At 32.2% G+C, this 15,675-nt stretch overlaps 1 protein-coding gene across 1 annotated transcript; it reads right to left on the bottom strand.

The window, feature by feature from the left end:
* Positions 1 to 346: 346 nt before the first annotated feature.
* Positions 347 to 6,730, bottom strand: KNAT1 (homeobox knotted-like protein). Its single transcript, XM_011018754.1, has 5 exons — positions 5,905 to 6,730; positions 5,664 to 5,786; positions 5,349 to 5,484; positions 1,163 to 1,416; positions 347 to 1,007 (listed from the first exon to the last, which is right to left on the bottom strand). Exons 1-5 carry the CDS (start codon positions 6,292 to 6,294, stop codon positions 804 to 806), a joined length of 1,107 nt encoding a protein of 368 aa, XP_011017056.1. The 5' UTR covers positions 6,295 to 6,730; the 3' UTR covers positions 347 to 803.
* Positions 6,731 to 15,675: the final 8,945 nt, after the last annotated feature.

Raw genomic sequence — 15,675 nt, 5'->3', positions numbered from 1 at the left:
AAACGTAGACATTGAAACCCTGCCTTAATCATTGACCTAATTATGAGATGGTGGGTAATTATATTGTAAATTAAGTAGAAAAAGAACGATAAATATAATGATCAAATCGATACACCAACTTTCCACGACAACCACCACGAGAATCACATCCCATCAAGAATAGCTGGACAACAGACAGAAACTCGAACTATCAGTTGCCAAGCAATAACAACATATATTTATAAGATAGTAAAGTTGATGGATCAATTTAAACTATAACAGTCCGTAAAAATTGCGCCATTTGGATGCTTCACACTGGCTAAGCAACCTACTAAGAAAACAGGAAAGCTAGGAGATGGCACCCTCATCACATTCACTGCTTCTGACTATATTATACACTTGACAGCTGTAAATAGTCCTTACAGTACGCTATTATGGGACACATTCTGAAAGTCGCCACAACCTATCCCCTACTTATTTCCCTCATTACATACTCTTGGACTGACGCATGGTCAGCCAAGTTACACGCAAGAACTCAACGTCTTCTAAAGATTCCAGAGTTTAAGAACACCAATGAGGATGCTCCACAGCAATGTAACCGACACAATAACAACGGCCATCGATCTCAATGATCACAGCTACATCCAGGCAAGCTACACAAGACCATAGTTATGATATTTCTCGTGAGGAAACGAGCAGTATAGTTTTAGTTTCCAAGGACATAACCTAAGTTTCGCTATTAATTCCACAAGGCATGAATAACTGGTTCCACGCTAGGCCTTAAATGAAAACTACCATTAAGAATAAAGCATGAAGCTTGACACTCATGGACCCAGCCGATAATGACCATCACCCATGTAGTGGCCATCCATATAGAGAGCTGCATTCTGAGGATGAAGGCCATCCATCACCATGAATTGCATATCTTCAGATGGTTTCCAATGTCGCTTCCTTTGATTAATGAACCAATTATTAATTTGTTTCTGATCCAAACCAGTTGTTTCAGCTAATGCCACCTTCTCCGTCTCCTGATAGCCATCACAAATATGAATTAATATATCTCATGAAAAAACCATGTGCTCGTACAGTTATGTGAAGTTTATCATAGCACTAATCTAGATGTCATGGTAGATCTTTCAAGATATTGGTCGAGGAAAACGAGTTATGACAAGTATCCACTCACTGAAGGATATGGCCATTTGTAGTGTAGCTCCCACCAACTGAGTAGCTTCTGCCTGGCTTCTTTGGGCAGCTTCCCCTTCTTCTTCTTCTTAGATAGTTCTTGCTTGAGACTGCCTAAATAACCACTATACTTCCTCAATAGGTGATTCTTTAGCTCTCGGTCTTCAGCACGGGGATCGATCTCAGGTAGTTCAGTCTCCCCTCCACTGTTGTCTTGATCATCTTCTGATGAGCCGACACCCTCAGACTTGTCATCTGTGCATTTGATAAACAAAAAACTCATATAAAATGACACTTCGTTGGACCAGAACAAAAATAGGACAGAAAGTACGTAGCCGAGCATAAAATGAAAATGCAGACAGATAATAAAGCATGCACAATCCTAATGCGAAGTTCCTGGGATTTTGATCCAGCGCGAACATCCATCTATGAAAAGACAGGATGATTTCTTGATAATTTACACCACTAATTACCCCCATATTGACTTCGATTTTTTCCTCTTATACATGCGAGGGTCCTAAATGAGATTTCTTCAACACTTAGAAATGTCTCCACTAAAATAAGGAGAGAGAACCCTGGCCACAAACAATACAACCTGTATTGATCCCTCACAGCTTGTAGTTTGAAAATTGGAAATGCATTTCTTTCTTGACTGACTTTTGTTTAAATAGAATACACTATCCTTTCCGGCTGCAATCATGTTAAATTCAACATTCCTTTCGACAACATGCTTCATTCCCATCCCACCAGTCTGGAGCCCAGGGATGACATGGGGGAAGATGTAAAAATGCAATCAATAATCTTGCATCAGAGGAACTTGAACACTAGAATCATGTTTAATTAATACCATGATTCAAATTCACCGAACAATAAATATCTATATGCATTTTAACTAGCAATCCACACTTAACACAAGATGGGAATGGTGATAAATAAAAAGACCAAGCATTTTGCTAGTTGCATATGGAGAGGTTCTAAGCCAGTAATCTGAAGCATCGCACACCCACACGCAACACTAGCAAATACAAAACGAACGCTGGTTTTTTCAACGAAAACAGGCCATAAGCAGAAAAAAAGATCTAGATCTGAGTATCTGGAAAGTACAAAGGTAAATAGATTGACTTGCAACAAAAATCACAAGGACGAAATTTGAAGATAGTGACACATTGAACCATACAATTAAACAATAGTGGTTGAGCTTTTGATGAAGATGATTCTAATCACAAGCAGTGCAGAGATCTTGCGCTCACTCTTCTTTCGCAAATTTCATAGATCTCGTGGTTCACATACGTTAAAAGTAGAAAAAAAGACAATGACCATGATCCTGACACATGTTATCTAATAGCAACTAGACTCACAGTAGAGAAAAACCACCAGTATATCAATAGTTAGATAACCAAAGAGCCAAGGGTAAAAGAGCATAAAACATGGAGAAACTAACAATTACATTGGACAATTATTCGCTACCAGAAAGCAATATGAAGTACATATAGTTGAAAGCTATATATCAGATCAAATGAGGTGGACATATTCAAAAGTTCAATACCCTTCCTAGGGTTTTTTTGCAAGGGAATGTTCTTTTCCTACTGTAAGAGACGATTCTGAAAATCCTGCTAACAAAAGAAGAATTGAGGGGATCGCACCACCCGGAACAAAAAAGAATACAAAGTTAGAACTCAGGCTGTCAATAAGGATAGTTACGCAGAGAAGCTCGAGAAAGACAAAAATGAATAACGCGCTCTCCTTTGCTTTAGTGTGAAACAATTATATAAGCAATTAATGGAAACCTACTTTTCCACCCCAAGAAAAAAAGACGGACTCTTAATTTTTACTAGTTTGTCAATCTCTAGCTCTTTAATATATCATCTCGATTGCTATCAAAAAGAGAGAACATCAATGTCAACAAAAGAAAAATATGCAGCGAAAGAACGCTGAATTCTATTACATTACTCATGAACTAAGCTAATGAAATGCAGTACCATTTGAAGTTGCTTTACCTTGTATCTAGCTATAATTATAATTAGATTTCTCTCAATTATGGTTAGTTTGCTCATTTCCATGAGAAGCTGATCATACCAATGAAAAGAATTCGCAAGTCACTACGAGTTTTATAAAGAAATGAGGTAGAAGAGCAAGAAAAAGTTAATCGCTTTTAGTTCCAACAATGTACGCTGTGACTTCTCGTAATAAATTGAAATCCAAAGCAAATAGCTATCAATTCCCATGGCAAACATAAACACACAGAACGAACCATCTTGTCTCCTTTTGTAGTCAAGATTCGACAGAAATATTGTGACACCGAGTTAAAAATTGATTAGCTTCGATATTTTTCAATCCACATTCAATAACACCAGCTTGAAATTCGTAAAAACAAGATGTTTGAGCAACCAGGGAGAGGGAGTAGTGGATTGCAAAACTACAAAATAAATCCATCAGTTCAAAGCAACGAGACTCGCAATACCATTCAGTTTAAAACAGGAGCACAAGGAATTAAATGTGGTATTAAATTAAGTCATCAAAGCAACACTTATAGCTGTCTATCTCCTACCATACAGTAAGTCCAAAAAAAGAAAGGATATAAACAGGATATTAGACCATCACGAAATGTGTACGAAAATGTTTACTCCCTAACAACACAGGAACCATTCCCGAACTAATTAGATGGGATGGGGGAACTAATTAGATGGGATGGGGGGCCTAAGGGTCAGTTCAAAATTAGAAGGGATGGATCATTTTAAAAAGTGATCAGGAAGAAGACAAAAAAGGATTGATATGTTCATAATGGACAGACCATAAACCACAAGTGAGGAATGATAGAAATGACTATTTCTTTCCTTCATCGTCTCTATCGATCTTTTCGAACAAGAAAGTTATCTGAAGCATTCACCCCCCAGAAAGTGGTTTTAGCCAACAAACACTGTTGAGTGAAAACAAAATAAATTTGATGAAAGGATCTTCAAATCTACAAATTAATCTGTTGCTCCGTTATGGTTTTATATGCTGAATAAATTTTCCGATTAATACATTCGCTTTTCTGTTTGCAGATTGTTTTCCAGGTAAAATGCAATTATTTTCAATGTCTTCGTTATAATTATTTGCAAATTGACAAAATCATTGGATCTATTCATTGGTGAAAAAACCAATAATATTATACTTCGTTTTTTTACAAGGACAATATCATACTTTTGATAGAAAGTTGAGTTCAAGATATATTTGGAACGATTATTAATTAAATCATCTGTTTAAAAAACTAAAGAAAGGTGTGAGCAAAATAATTAAAAAGAAAAAAAATAAAAACAAGAAAAGACGAGACATGCAGAAGTATTATATATGAAAAATTGAATAAAATAAGTAAAAACTTATTCCGACATGGCCGTACAGGCTACATGGGGTAGCACTGATTGGAACAGCATCCTAGGTTCTTCAATTTACAAAACAAAATCAAATACTATTCTTTTACAGAAAAGCAAAGAACAACTTGGAAATGACAGAAACAATTCTGCAAATCTATCTCGAGGTCTTGTTATAGTATATCCCAAAAAATAAATTGACTCCTGTAGAAACAGACTTAATAGAAGTAATCAAGTCTAGATTTTGGTAAGAAAACCCTAAATTTTAAAGGATGACTTTGTCAGACATCACAGACCCCTAGAAAGCCAGCCTATAAGAGAAGCAAACGTGTAATATATCATTGTTCAGAACTATGTAGTGCGTTTTGCCTTGGTAGCTTTCTTGGAGATTTAGGAAGATACTGGTACTATTATATGTAAGATACAAAGAAAATCCAAATCCCATTACTATAGACTCGTGATTAGGGTTTGCTAATCTAGTACTAGTGGCTGTTAGGTTACTCGTACACGGTGACCATAATATCATTATTGGAAGGCGCAATCCTGGTCAGGGTACGCTTCATTAGGGATAGGAAATGTTGCCTCATGAAAGGAGTAGATCATGGCATATAGTTTGGTCTAGGAATTTTACTTTCTGCTCCCCTATCAAGTAATGGGCAACAAGACTATCGGTTTCTGTAGTGTAGCAAGCAAAACCAAATCAAACCCATCTCTGCAACAATGAAACTTAGTGGATTCGTCCGTTCCTTTCCATGATAGGATATAATATTTTTTTTTGAAAGGGATAATTCTCACTTGAGATCATTACAGGCGTGCATAGTAGAGAGAGGAGGTTACCAGAATTGAAGATTCTCAAGGGACCATGGCAGATCATATTAAGCTGAGTTTCGATTCTTCGCATGAAATCCATGGCTTCTTGTATAGGTCTTGTAAGCTCCTCACGGTACTTCACTAGCATGTCGTAATAAGCTTCCTGTTTTTCAATTCAAACAATACAGACAAGTATTTAACTCAAAAACCAAATAAAATAACACCTTAGTGTGTGTGTGTGTGGAGAGAGAGAGGGAGATAGAGAGAGAGAGGGCCTATAATTAGCTAGATAAAGAGACTTCCAGCAAGACTAGAGGCGGAAGAACAAAATCAATCAATCACCATGAACTGATCTAGTTCTGGGTCTTTCGAATTGTCCCTTGAAGTGATAAAAGATCGTTGTCTTGATTCAAACTCTTGACGAGCAGCTGCAAGCCGAGCTACTACTTCAGGCGGAGCTCCTACCTAAATGCATATACAGTGTAGCAGCAAGAGAGATAAGTGGAGAGAAACCATTGCTACTACTGAAATGAATTTAATTTGATGAAATGACTTTCGTTTCTTCTTCTATACATGTACTTACCTTTTGGCAGTCCATGTAAGCTTCTAGGAGGTTAGAGTACTGAGAATGGGCTATGATCTTGGCTTTGATGGCTTCAACTTCACTGGAGCTTTCACTTCCTTGTTGCTGCTGGTTAATTGTTTGGTACCCTCTCAATAGAGGGTAGTGAAATTTTTGAGCATGTGAAGTGCTGGCTTCAGTTTTCACTATAGGATGTGTATCAGATTGGAAGCACTGATCATTTGATTGAAGATGGAAAGGATTTAAAGGCATCTGGGTCTGCTGATTGCTCACTGTAGAGCCACTACTGGTCCTCCCATAAGGCGAGGAATTAGGTGCAAGAAGTTGTGAAGCATACAAGAAATTTCCCCTCGGAGTCGTGTTTTCACTCATTTGATTGTAGTCCTCCATCTCTCTCGACAAACCCAGTTGTGGAAACGGATATGAAAATGACCACTCCAGAAATCAAGTAAAGCCTAAAACCCTAAAGCAACAGCTATAAACACGAATAAACACTAGGAGGTGGAGACACCCAATCATCTAGAGCCAAAGAAAATCTACAAGTTTTTGATGTTTTGTCTAATTATATGGGCTGAGAGTCATATCCTGGGCAAGGAAATTGTATTCTGGTGTGTTAGAGAGGGTCTTGAAGTGAATTTGCACCTAGACTTCGACATGTCGAGATGAAAAGGAAAAAAAATGGCAAATCAGAGGAGCAAAAATAGAAAGAAGTGGTCGCACATGGAGTAGAGGAGAAGGTTGAGGTCAGGATGTAGCTTTTAAACCGGAATCGGCTAGGGGCTGCGTTTCTTGGGTGGGTGACAAGACTTTTTTGGTGATAGAAAAAAGAAATATTGAAAAATATAAAGGCAAGAAAGGCCAGGTGATTTGGCAAGGAGATTGTATAGATTGATATTCACGGACGTTTTATTTATTATTATTGTTATTCACGGACGTTTTCGTCTTCCCCTGTTTGAGTGTTCCTTTTTTGGATTTTGCCCTCGCCAAACTATTCTTTTTCCTTTTTACTCTCTACAAATGGAGAGGGCAAGGATAAAAATGCATGTAATTAATAAGCATCGACCAGAGCTATATTAATTGCCCTCGTTGGGTTTTGAATTTCTATTTCAGTGAACAGATAATACTATTTAATTTAAATTTTTTGTATTTTAAAAAAATATTTAGGCTTGTCAGCAGATTTATTTAATTTATATAAAAACTCCATCATCATATATGATATATAAACTATTTTCATAAAAAAAAGTTGGGAATTGCATGTTTCAGTAGAGAATGTTTTTAAGAAACTATCAAGATACAATTGTGTGAACCAAATTATTTTTCTGCAATCAATCGATATAAAACATTACCTACTGATTATATATATAATAAAAGCTTATCATGATTTGAAAAGCAAGTTGAAATAATAAAAAAAAAAGCATGCTTTGATAATTTATATTCTATTGATGTGAAATAAAGGAATAATTATTTTGACAAAATTGTATAAAAACTTCACAAAAAAAATGTGCACTTTTTTCTCAGTGACTATTCATGAGATTAAAAGGGGAAAAGGCCAGATTTGTGTGTATTTTTTAAAAAAAAACTTAAACAAGCAAAATATTATCTTAATTTTTAAAAAATATATATAAAAAGATAGCTAAAAAGAAATAGGTTTGGATCATTTGGATCCCAGACCCAAAATCCCAACTGAATTGCAACAAGAAAAATCTAAAAAGCATCATAAAAATCTGAATAATCTCATTTCAAACCTAAAATATTATTTAATCAATCTAAAAATAAAAATTCAAACTGAAAAAAAAATTATAAGCCATGATCTTTTTAGTTGTAAATTTTAAAGGATAAAATCACTAATATTGAACTTTTCTTGCTAAGACGAAATTGATGATATGAAGTTCAACCTTCTCATGCTCAAAAAGTGGCCGGATGAAATCTCTTATCTCCCTTTTTCAACTACCTTATTTCTCCTCGCTTGATATTTAAAACCAATATATAATAAAAATGAAATTTAAATTTAAAATATAAATATCTAAAACTATGAGAACAAAATAATATAAAGTAAAAATTAAATTGTATCTTTATATGATTTAAAAATAATTAATTTTATATAATAAATATATTATAAACTCCTGAATGATTTTAATATGCTGATGATATTAAAAATAAATTTTATAAATAAAATTTTTTTAATTTTTTTAAATAAATAATATTTTACCATACCTCCTACATGAACAGCTACAGTGGATGTGCTAGCTATTTTATTTATTAAAAAAAATGTGTCGGTGTTTTTTTTTTTGAAAAAGCCAAAATTTCAAGTCGCTAACTGTTATTGATCATGGGAATCGGGATGTGTCACTTGCCTATTCGATGGCAATTCATGGCCTTGAACAAATGCACTCGGGATGATCTTTTTTATATCTTAACACCAGTAATAATTTCAGGGATGCGTTGAAAAATATAATATAAGTGGAATGATAATTTATGTTATTTACTGATGTTGGTATTTTAACAACTTTCAAATAAATAAATAAAAATAGACAGAAAGAAAATTCAACGTTCTTCTTTTGAATCAATTTTAACAGTTATGATATTTTTATATTAGTCTTCGTAAATTTATATTAAATATCTTTTTAATATCATTGTAACCATCTTGACCACATTTATGTAAAGACAAGTAATTAATCCACTCTTGCAATAAATCCTTGACAATGGAATGATGGCAGGGGGGGGAGTGACTATGAGCCTAGATGAATAAAGAATAGAGGCAATTGTCCCCCCTGAATTATTTGTACTTTGTTTGAACTTCATGCTTCATGTATATATATATACACCTTTTCAACTAGTTTCAAACTAGTTATAATGATCGTACAGGGTTACGGGGCAGTTTTTTTAAATCTACTTTTTATTTAATTATACACCCACTAAATATGTACTTTTAAAAAAATAAAATTATTAAAGCACATAGTTTTTTAATAAAACCTTTCTTATTTGAGTAATTCTCTTTATTTTGATAAAAAAAAATTAGTGGTAGCATGATTTATTTAATGAAAAGCAATGATGATTTAAAAGGGAATTTTAAAGATTCTAATAGTTTCAAATAAAAAGGAAAAATTATATTGTTAATTAAAAACTCATTTTTATTAGTCATGTATTTTTTTTCAAAAGCATTGTTTTTAGAATAAAAACTTACTATAATTGTAAAGGTAAGTTTCAATAAAAAAATAAAATATAAATCATAACTCCATCATTCTATACACGTTCTATACACGTGTATGGGAAATATTATAAAAACAAATATAAATCATAACTCCATCATTCTATAGAAATATTATAAGAATAATGAATATGATAAAAATATATATAATATTTAAAATAAAATAAATAAATTTTTTTATTTTAATATCAACAAGAAAAGATATAAAAAATAATTTGCATATTAGTTATTACGTGTTTTTTCATAAAGTAATTTATATTATTACAATAAAAAAACTCTATTATTCTTGAAATCTATATTATAAGTGGATAATTATTTAAATAAGATTTTAATAAATTTATGAAAAGAAATTTTTTTCTGAAATTAAAAAAGAAAGGGGATATTAAGGACTATTTAACAAAAAAAAAAAAAAGTCAAATGTGTGTTCTAGCGTTTGGCTAGGAGAAAAATCCTGGGAATGTATGGGGTTGGGAATGTCAGGAATGCGTACCTAGTTTTCTTTAGTTTTTTTTTTTTTTAAAATGACGCCGCGCGTACTTTTTATTGATCGAATAGATGACGTGTTGGTAAATGATGTATCAAGTTCTGGTTCAAATTCTAGCCAAATACGTGATAAACAAAATGATTAGTGTTTAAAATTATTATTTAACTAGTTAATTAAAATTAAATTGTGATAGTTTGAGCTTCAAATCTCCCTATGAATATAAATACCAACTTATTCAGGACTTTAAAAGTGTTAGAATATCAAGACTATTAAGAGGTCACCACGTGAAAATTAGAGAATGCCGACGTAATTTTAAAAATTAATTTCCAACTAACTGCCTATTATTTATTTAATTCATGAGTTTAATTACATGATGAAGTGAAGCTGGACAGGAAAAAAAAACCAGAGGGAGGGGAGAATATTTTCTCTTACAATTAAATATATCACTGGGTAAAAAAAAATTATACAAAAACTAATTCCAATCGTCCTTTTCAGTCAAAGATTGCACCATCTGTGCTAAAATTTGAGAAGTTTTCAGAGCATAATTAATAATTAAGGGGTGATATTTGTAAGCTCATTTTTTCTTAATCGAATGCATCTCCATCTCCCATTTCACAGGTCCTTGGGCGTACTCTCACACAACAGAATACATCCAACCTTGCGTTTCTTTAAAACTAAAAATAAGTACGTTTCCTAAGGATGCATTTCTTGGTAAAGACAGCTTGAAGTCACGAAGAAACAGGCACATCTTTCAAACAAGAGGATGTACATAATCCATCCAAAACCTTTCCAGGTACCAAGGAATTAAGTATTCATAAAAGTAATGACCTCATGTGTTCCATATGGTAAGGCACTGCTGTGCAAAAGAGCGGTGCTGCGAGGGAGAAAACATGTTCGCAGTAGACTGTTAGTGAAGAGTACGAAATTTCAACGGTAAACAGTGAAAAGAGTCTCTGATCCAATCTGACCAAACTTGTACTGTTTGTGATGACCTATTGCAGGACAACCACGTGTGGAGTACACATAGACCACCCAGAGAAGAGACTGGAGATAAATTTACAGATACAGGAAATAAATGGCCTCTGTGTCTTGCCTCCGAAACGAGGTATAGCTGGCGGCTATGACCACCACCACTTCCTCTGCGTCCCTTACTTATGTAAAAAAACACACATACACAGAGATAGGAAGCAGCAGACCACAGGGGCTTAGCAGTTAATAATTTATACCCCCCCAAATCTCGCGCGCTGCAAAGAGGGGGAGGGGGGTGGGGGGGCAAAAGTAGGGAGGAGGAGCGCTCTACTGTCGTCAGCTTTCTTTCTTTTCAAAAAACAAAAACAAAGGACAAATTCGGCATTAAGCATCCAAATTAAAAAGAGATTCTGAATTAACAAAGCCTCTTGAAAGTGTTTTTGTGAAATAGAATATTCTACTGTTTAAAATCCTCATATTTATCTGATATTTCATTTTTTTTAGCAGTGTTATTAATTAAATATTATTGTTTTAAAGTGCAACATGAATTAAATTCCAATAGTCATTTTATAAAAATTCTCGCAATAAATTTCTTAACATCTAAAACTAACATAAAACGATTTTTATGAGATTTGTTATTTAGTTTATTAATATAATATTTAATTTAGTTAGTGATTTTAGAGAGTAAGAGATATTTTAATTTTAACAGGAAAACTATACCTAAAATTTTGTCTTTTTTAAAAAAACATATAAAGAATCACAGTGATTAAATATAACAAATTCTCTCATTTCATGATCATAGATGGTCTCAATAACATAGATAAAAAAATATATATAAAAACAAAATGCTCCAGATACTTCAATAATATAACATTCAAATAATTAAAATTTTAAAATATATCATCATAACTCATTTATCTATATATGTCCATGTCATATATATTAAATAATTCGGGCTCGCCAATAACACCAGTGAACCTTACTCCTGCCTATACCCGAGCGGCCTTGTCCCTTGCTATAGTATTGTTAAGAGTTAACCTGTATTCAAGGGTATCGGTCTTTAAATCTATCAGGCATGTTATTTATATTACATTAATACAAGCAAAAAAAATGACTCAGAATCTAGAATAATAACCCAACGTATAATACTTATATACTAAATCAAATATTTCTTATTTGTAGTCATAATATGGATCTTTATAATTATCTTATTTTTCTAGCCCATCTCAATATGATAACTTAACCATAATTAGTTATCACTCACTCCAGTCCAAACAAGAAATTAAATTTTAGCCAAATAAATATAATCTTAACTAAATTGCATTATCTTAATCCTAATAGTTAAAAATCCTAGTAAACTACAAAAACTTTAACACAAAATAATATTTGAAAAAAATCATACAAAATTTATAATATCAAATTTAATTAATATTTTCATGCTAAATTACATTAAATTAAATCAAAATTCATAAAAAATTGAAATAATTCAAGGAAAATATCTAATTTGACAACTTGTTAACAATTCAATGCAACACTTGCTATAATTTTACCGCATTCATACTTTATTATATAAAATCATCAAGTGTGGTTAAATACACTATTAACTGATTACAACAATCCACACAACATTCCTAACTCAACAATCTATCAAAAAACAACATGTAATTAAATGAAATAATTAATTCTTGATTAACTTAACTTATTTCCATGTCTACCTTTGTCAAAACAACTATAATTTAAGGTATTTATAGCTAATCTGACATTAATTCAATAAATTTTAAATTTAATCTTAGTAATTATTTTATTTTAACAGAATAAAACACAAATTCATGATAATATAATATGTTTCTCCTGAAATGATAATGACAATAATGATGGATTTTAAAGAGAAAAACGTTAAAGGATGTGTGGAGACTAAGAGAATGTTTAGTGTAGAGGTGATTTTAATTTTTTTTTTATAAAATCCACATAAAAAGCATGTATTTTTAGTTTTTAGAGGTGTGATTTATACTTTAAAAGGATTATGCATTTGAAAAAAAACCACAATACTTCCAAGCTAAACATACATTAAGATGAGTTAGTATTTTAGATATTTTAAGGGGAAAAAAATAAATATATTATGAGATTTTTAAAAAGATAAAAATTAAGAATATTAGTTTAAATAAAAAAAGAGCGTTTATATGTTAGTTATATGTTTTAATATAAAAATAATTTTAATTCTATATTATGTTATATTTTTAAAAACATAACATGTTAAGTTATTGTACGGTATATTTAATTTAATTGTTATTTTTCTCATAGCACAAAAAATATCTTTTATATTACATTTCTAAATCTTAACAATATAAAAATATGTTATCTTTTTAATTTTAAAAATTATAATTATACCACAAAAACTTTTAAATTATTGTGTTACTAATTTTTTTCAAAAAAATTCCAAAACAAAACCCTTTTGTTCTTTCTTTTCTTTATCTGCGCAGGATTGGACATTTCCAACTCACTGACAGACACACCAGGAGTACTAGTCAGGTACCCCATAATCACTTGTCACTCCGTCCAGTCAAGCACCCTGCTCCCTGCTATTCTTCGCCTCTTCCCTATGCATTTTTTTAGAATAGTATACTCACTGCACAGTTTCACTCACACTGCCTCTACAACTCTACTCCTATGTAACTGTTTTACCTACATTCTTAATTTTTTTTTTCCTTTCTGAAAACCGATCGGTTCATGCTATGTTAGGATTCTGCTTCTTCTTTTTTCCCTTCTCTACTTCACTCGATCGAAGTCTCAGATTCAGTAAGGAATTTGGCATTTTTTAGCTTCGCTACCCAAGAACTCTTTGCCCTAGGCTATGCCAATACCGAGTGTGAGTACGGTAAATGCACTCAACTTACCTGAAATCCTTGATATATCTTAAAGGCTATATTGCACATCTCCGTGCATTATTAATGTGTTTGTTCCCTAATCGAGTTATTGGTGTCCAATCGAGATCCGTGCAACTAGCAGAGTAGTTTTTAGACACCGTTTATTTCTTAAACTACATTTTAATTCGTTTTAAAAATGCATTTAGTTTTAAAAAATATTAAATCAATATTTTTTTAATAATTTTAATGTATTAAAAAAATAAAAAAATATTTTAATATATTTTTAAATAAAAATCATTTTAGAAATATTTTACATCAAATTTCAAACGCATATCTAACCGAACCTACAGCCTGAGATTGAGACTCATGGAGATGAGTTGATTTTCTGATCCACAGTTTACATGTCTATTATTGGTGCTTGCCTTTTTCCAGTCAAATCATCATCTTCAATCATCATTTAAATGAGCTGTTTCTGTCATGTCACTCGGAAGCAAGTAATTAAAAAGGAAGGAAACTGAAAAGAAAAGAAAGAAAGAAAGAAAGAAAGAAAGAAAGAAAGAAAGAAAGAAAGAAAGAAAGAAAGAAAGAAAGAAAGAAAGAAAGAAAGAAAGAAAGAAAGAAAGAAAGAAAGAAAGAAAGAAAGAAAGAAAGAAAGAAAGAAAGAAAGAAAGAAAGAAAGAAAGAAAGAAAGAAAGAAAGAAAGAAAGAAAGAAAGAAAGAAAGAAAGAAAGAAAGAAAGAAAGAAAGAAAGAAAGAAAGAAAGAAAGAAAGAAAGAAAGAAAGAAAGAAAGAAAGAAAGAAAGAAAGAAAGAAAGAAAGAAAGAAAGAAAGAAAGAAAGAAAGAAAGAAAGAAAGAAAGAAAGAAAGAAAGAAAGAAAGAAAGAAAGAAAGAAAGAAAGAAAGAAAGAAAGAAAGAAAGAAAGAAAGAAAGAAAGAAAGAAAGAAAGAAACTGGGATGGTTTCCCTTGTACAATACCATGTTTGAACTTCACATAACACTGTTAACAGTAACTTCATTTGAACAGGAGTGGCAGGATTCAAGACATTAATTATAATTGAGGACCCTTACATGCCATGAGTTGGAAATCAATGTCTTTCGTTTGTTTATCGGAAGAACCGACTCCCTTGTTAGAATGCAATTATTGCATTGCAACGAGGGAGTTTACTTTCTCATTTTTTCTGTACTGATGTGTGGAAATTATGGATGAAGTTAACAACATGGTTAGATTGCAGCTGTAGCATGCCTTGGGCTATTGATTTGTTACTATAAAGCTGGAGTGCATTGGTGACGGGGAAATTCCAACGAAAAAAAATTATTTTGCTTTCACATAATATTTTATGGGTCATGATCTAGACATTAGGGAATAAATTGATTTTTGAAAACAAAAATCCAGATTGGAGTACAATGTTTTTTTCTGTGATCATTCACCACCGATGAACAATACTTTCTCATACACAAGCATATGAATCTTTATAGAAATTTGGATGGAATCTGACGCTTTACAAACAGTTGTTGAACCCCTATTGGTTTAATTATTTTGTAAATGAGTTCTTACGCCTCTCAATATATAAAGATTATTTTTTAACTTGATTACCGTTGTTGTCTTAATGGTAATGCTGTTTCATTTATTAAATTTTAATTATTATAAACAAAAAACGGGCATTTAATTTTACTCTACTGAGAAAAGCTATTTAGGGCCAAGGATGTACGTGAGCAGAAGTTCATGCTATAGCCTGCTTAGTTAACAAAAACAGTACTGCCATTGAATACTCTTTTGAAAAACCGGTGAAAAGTAATCGTTAATCAGGCAAAACCTACAAGTAGCTCATCTACTCCTAACACATGAAGCTAATAGACAAACAACAACAACACTATCCTCTTCAAGTGGCTTTTTTAATTGATATATAGCAGATCAATTATGGATATATACTTGGATTGCTTGTTTTTCTATTTTGTTTTTTGTTTTTTTTTAAGATGCAAGATCTCTAATGATACCAGATGACATGCTACATAAATATAGTGGATCGAGATGAACTTACGAAGCCGTAAATCTAGCTCAACTTCCAGAAACAGTTTTACCGGGAGAAAATGGGATTTTTCTTTTTATTAAAATAGAACATGGCAAGCGTCTCTAAGTGTGAATTCAATAATATAAGTCAAAATGGTACCAATAACAATAATAAAGAGGCTTCAAAAAGAGATTAGCATGGGCGATCTACTAATTAGTCACCTTAAAATAATATTA

The sequence above is a fragment of the Populus euphratica genome, unplaced genomic scaffold, assembly GCF_000495115.2.
Source record: "Populus euphratica unplaced genomic scaffold, PopEup_1.0 scaffold6.1, whole genome shotgun sequence".
In the NCBI taxonomy this organism is placed as follows: domain Eukaryota; kingdom Viridiplantae; phylum Streptophyta; class Magnoliopsida; order Malpighiales; family Salicaceae; genus Populus; species Populus euphratica.
This window is presented reverse-complemented; position numbering and strand designations above follow the sequence as displayed.